At 28.6% G+C, this 3,370-nt stretch overlaps 1 protein-coding gene across 1 annotated transcript in view; it reads right to left on the reverse strand.

Moving 5' to 3' along the window:
* LOC106467280 (tRNA (guanine(10)-N2)-methyltransferase homolog) overlaps positions 1-3,370 on the reverse strand; it is a 43,290-nt gene that overhangs the window by 31,719 nt on the left and 8,201 nt on the right. The window contains exon 3 of the mRNA XM_013927614.2: positions 653-745. Within this exon, the coding sequence (XP_013783068.1) occupies positions 653-745 (93 nt within the window). The remainder of the gene's footprint in view (positions 1-652; positions 746-3,370) is intronic.

Genomic DNA, 3,370 nt, shown 5'->3' on the forward strand with positions numbered 1-3,370 from the left:
ATACACATAATGGTAAACTTACCTCAATGTTCAATATACACAATGATAAAATTACCTCAATGTTCCATATACACAATGATAAACTTATACTCAATGTTCCATATACACATAATGGAAAACTTACCTCAATGTTCAATATACACAATGATAAACTTAACTCGTTGTTCCACATACACAATGATAAACTTACCTTAATGTTCCATATACACAATGGAAAACTTACCTCAATGTTCAATATACACAATGGTAAACTTACCTCAATGTTCCCTATACACAATGATAAATTTAACTCAATGCTCCACATACACAATGATAAATTTAACTCAATGCTCCACATACACAATGGTAAATTTAACTCAATGTTCCATATACACAATGGCAAATTTAACTCAATGCTCCATATACACAATGATAAATTTAATTCAATGCTCCATATACACAATGGTAAATTTAACTCAATGTTCCATATACGCAATGATAAATTTAACTCAATGTTCAATATATACAATGATAAAATTACCTCAATGTTCCATATACACAATGGTGAATTTAACTCAATGTTCCATATACACAATGATAAATTTAACTCAATGTTCCATATACACAATGATAAATTTAATTCAATGCTCCATATACACAATGGCAAACTTACCTCAATACGATTGACCTTATCATTTCTTGAAATCTTCTTACCAAATGTTTCTACTTCAACTTTGAAAGATTTATCAGGATGACAGAATGGCTCCTTGAAATATAAACTAATAAATTATTTTCTCAAAATAGAGAAAAAAGTTAAACATAAACATAAGCAAAGTTTAATACAGTATCAGTACCAGGGAAACGGTATCAATATGTATATCATATCTATATATATATATATTAGGGGAAAATTATTTAATATATCAATATATATATATGTGTGTGTGTGTGTGTGTGTGTATGGGTGTAGTATCAGTATGACAAGAAAAATATTTAAAACACCAATATGTATATCATACATATGTAGAGGACATAACATGCTAATATAGTATCAGTACCAAAGAAAATATTTGATATATCTATATCATATATATGTAGAGGACATAATATGCTAATATAGTATCAGTACAAGGGAAAAAAATATTTAATGCCCCAATATGTATATCATATCTATATATATATATATGTGTGTGTGTGTGTGTGTGTGTGTATAGTATCAGTACCAGGGGAAATATATTCAATGCACCAATATGTATATCATATCTATAAATATGTGTGTAGTATCAGTACCACGGAACAAATACTTCAAATATCAATATCATATATATGGGTAGTATTAGTATTAGGGAAAAATTATTTAATATACCAATATCTATATCATATATATGGGTAATATTAATATTAGGGAAAAATTATTTAATATACCAATATCTATATCATATATATATATATATATATATATATGTGGGTGTAGTATCAGTATGCGGGAAAAAATATTTAATAATCAATATCATATATATGTAGAGGACATAACATGCAAATATATCAGTATCAGGGAAAACATATTTAATATACAAATATCTATATTATATATATATGTAGAGGACATAACATGCAAATATAGTATCAGTATCAGGGAAAACATATTTAATATACAAATATCTATATTATATATATATATATGTAGAGGACATAATGTGCTAATATCTAATTTGTGCACATATTAAAAGGCCCTTCTATATCACTGTCAGGTTTATACATTTAAATAAAACTTAATGTAACATTGTGTGGTCTACACAGCGAAACACAACTAAATATATCAATGTGTGGTCTATACATGTAAACAAAACTTAATGTATCATTGTGTGGTCTACACAGCGAAACACAACTAAATATATCAATGTGTGGTCTATACATGTAAATAAAGCTTAATGTACCATTGTGAGGTCTACACACCTAAACACAACTAAATATACCAATGTGTGGTCTATATATGTAAACAAAATGTAATGTACCAATGTGTGGTCTATACATGCAAAACACAAACTTAACACAAACAAAACTTAACACATCACTGTCTGGTCTATACATGTAAATAAAACTTAATATGCCAATGTCTGGTCTACACATGTAAATAAAACTTAATATGCCAATGTCTGGTCTACACACCTAAATGCAACTAAATATACCAATGTCTGGTCTATACGTGTTAACAGTACTTTATTTACAATGTCTGGTCTATATGTTTAAACAGTACTTTATTTACCAAGTTTTGGTCTATACATGTAAACACTACTATATTTACCAATGTCTGGTCTATACTTGTAAACAGTATTATATTTACCAATGTCTGGTCTATACCTGTAAACAGTATTATATTTACCAATGTCTGGTCTATACCTGTAAACAGTATTATATTTACCAATGTCTGGTCTATACCTGTAAACAGTATTATATTTACCAATGTCTGATCTATACGTGTAAACAATATTATACTTACCAATGTCTGATCTATACGTGTACACAGTACTATATTTACCAATGTCTAATCTATACGTGTACACAGTACTATATTTACCAATGTCTGATCTATACGTGTACACAGTACTATATTTACCAATGTCTGATCTATATGTGTACACAGTACTATATTTACCAATGTCTGGTCTATATGTGTTAAACAGTATTATATTTACCAATGTCTGATCTATACGTGTAAACAGTACTATATTTACCAATGTCTGGTCTATACCTGTAAACAAGTATTATATTTACCAATGTCTGGTCTATACCTGTAAACAGTACTATATTTACCAATGTCTGGTCTATACCTGTAAACAGTATTATATTTACCAATGTCTGATCTATACGTGTAAACAGTACTATATTTACCAATGTCTGGTCTATACCTGTAAACAGTATTATATTTACCAATGTCTGATCTATATGTGTTAAACAGTACTATATTTACCAATGTCTGATCTATACATGTAAACAGTACTATATTTACCAATGTCTGGTCTATACCTGTAAACACTACTTTATTTACCAATGTCTGATCTATACCTGTAAACAGTATTATATTTACCAATGTCTGGTCTATACACGTATGCATAACTTCAACTACAAATTCCTAATCTATTCAAAAATTCATAAATACATGTATACCTTTACATGTTCTACAAGGTAAATCAACCATTACTGTTGAGACTATGTTCTACCATGTCATCCAAGCACCTCTAGTATAAGTATATGATGCATGCTATACACCTGGAAAAAAGTTAAGCACCCCCGTGTTTTTTTCAAGTGATTCAGATTCGACGTTCTTGTGACTGATTATAAATTACCATTCAATCTAAACGTGTTTATCAAATGAAATTATGCATTATTG

This window comes from Limulus polyphemus, unplaced genomic scaffold, assembly GCF_000517525.1.
Source record: "Limulus polyphemus unplaced genomic scaffold, Limulus_polyphemus-2.1.2 Scaffold2552, whole genome shotgun sequence".
Lineage (NCBI taxonomy): Eukaryota > Metazoa > Arthropoda > Merostomata > Xiphosura > Limulidae > Limulus > Limulus polyphemus.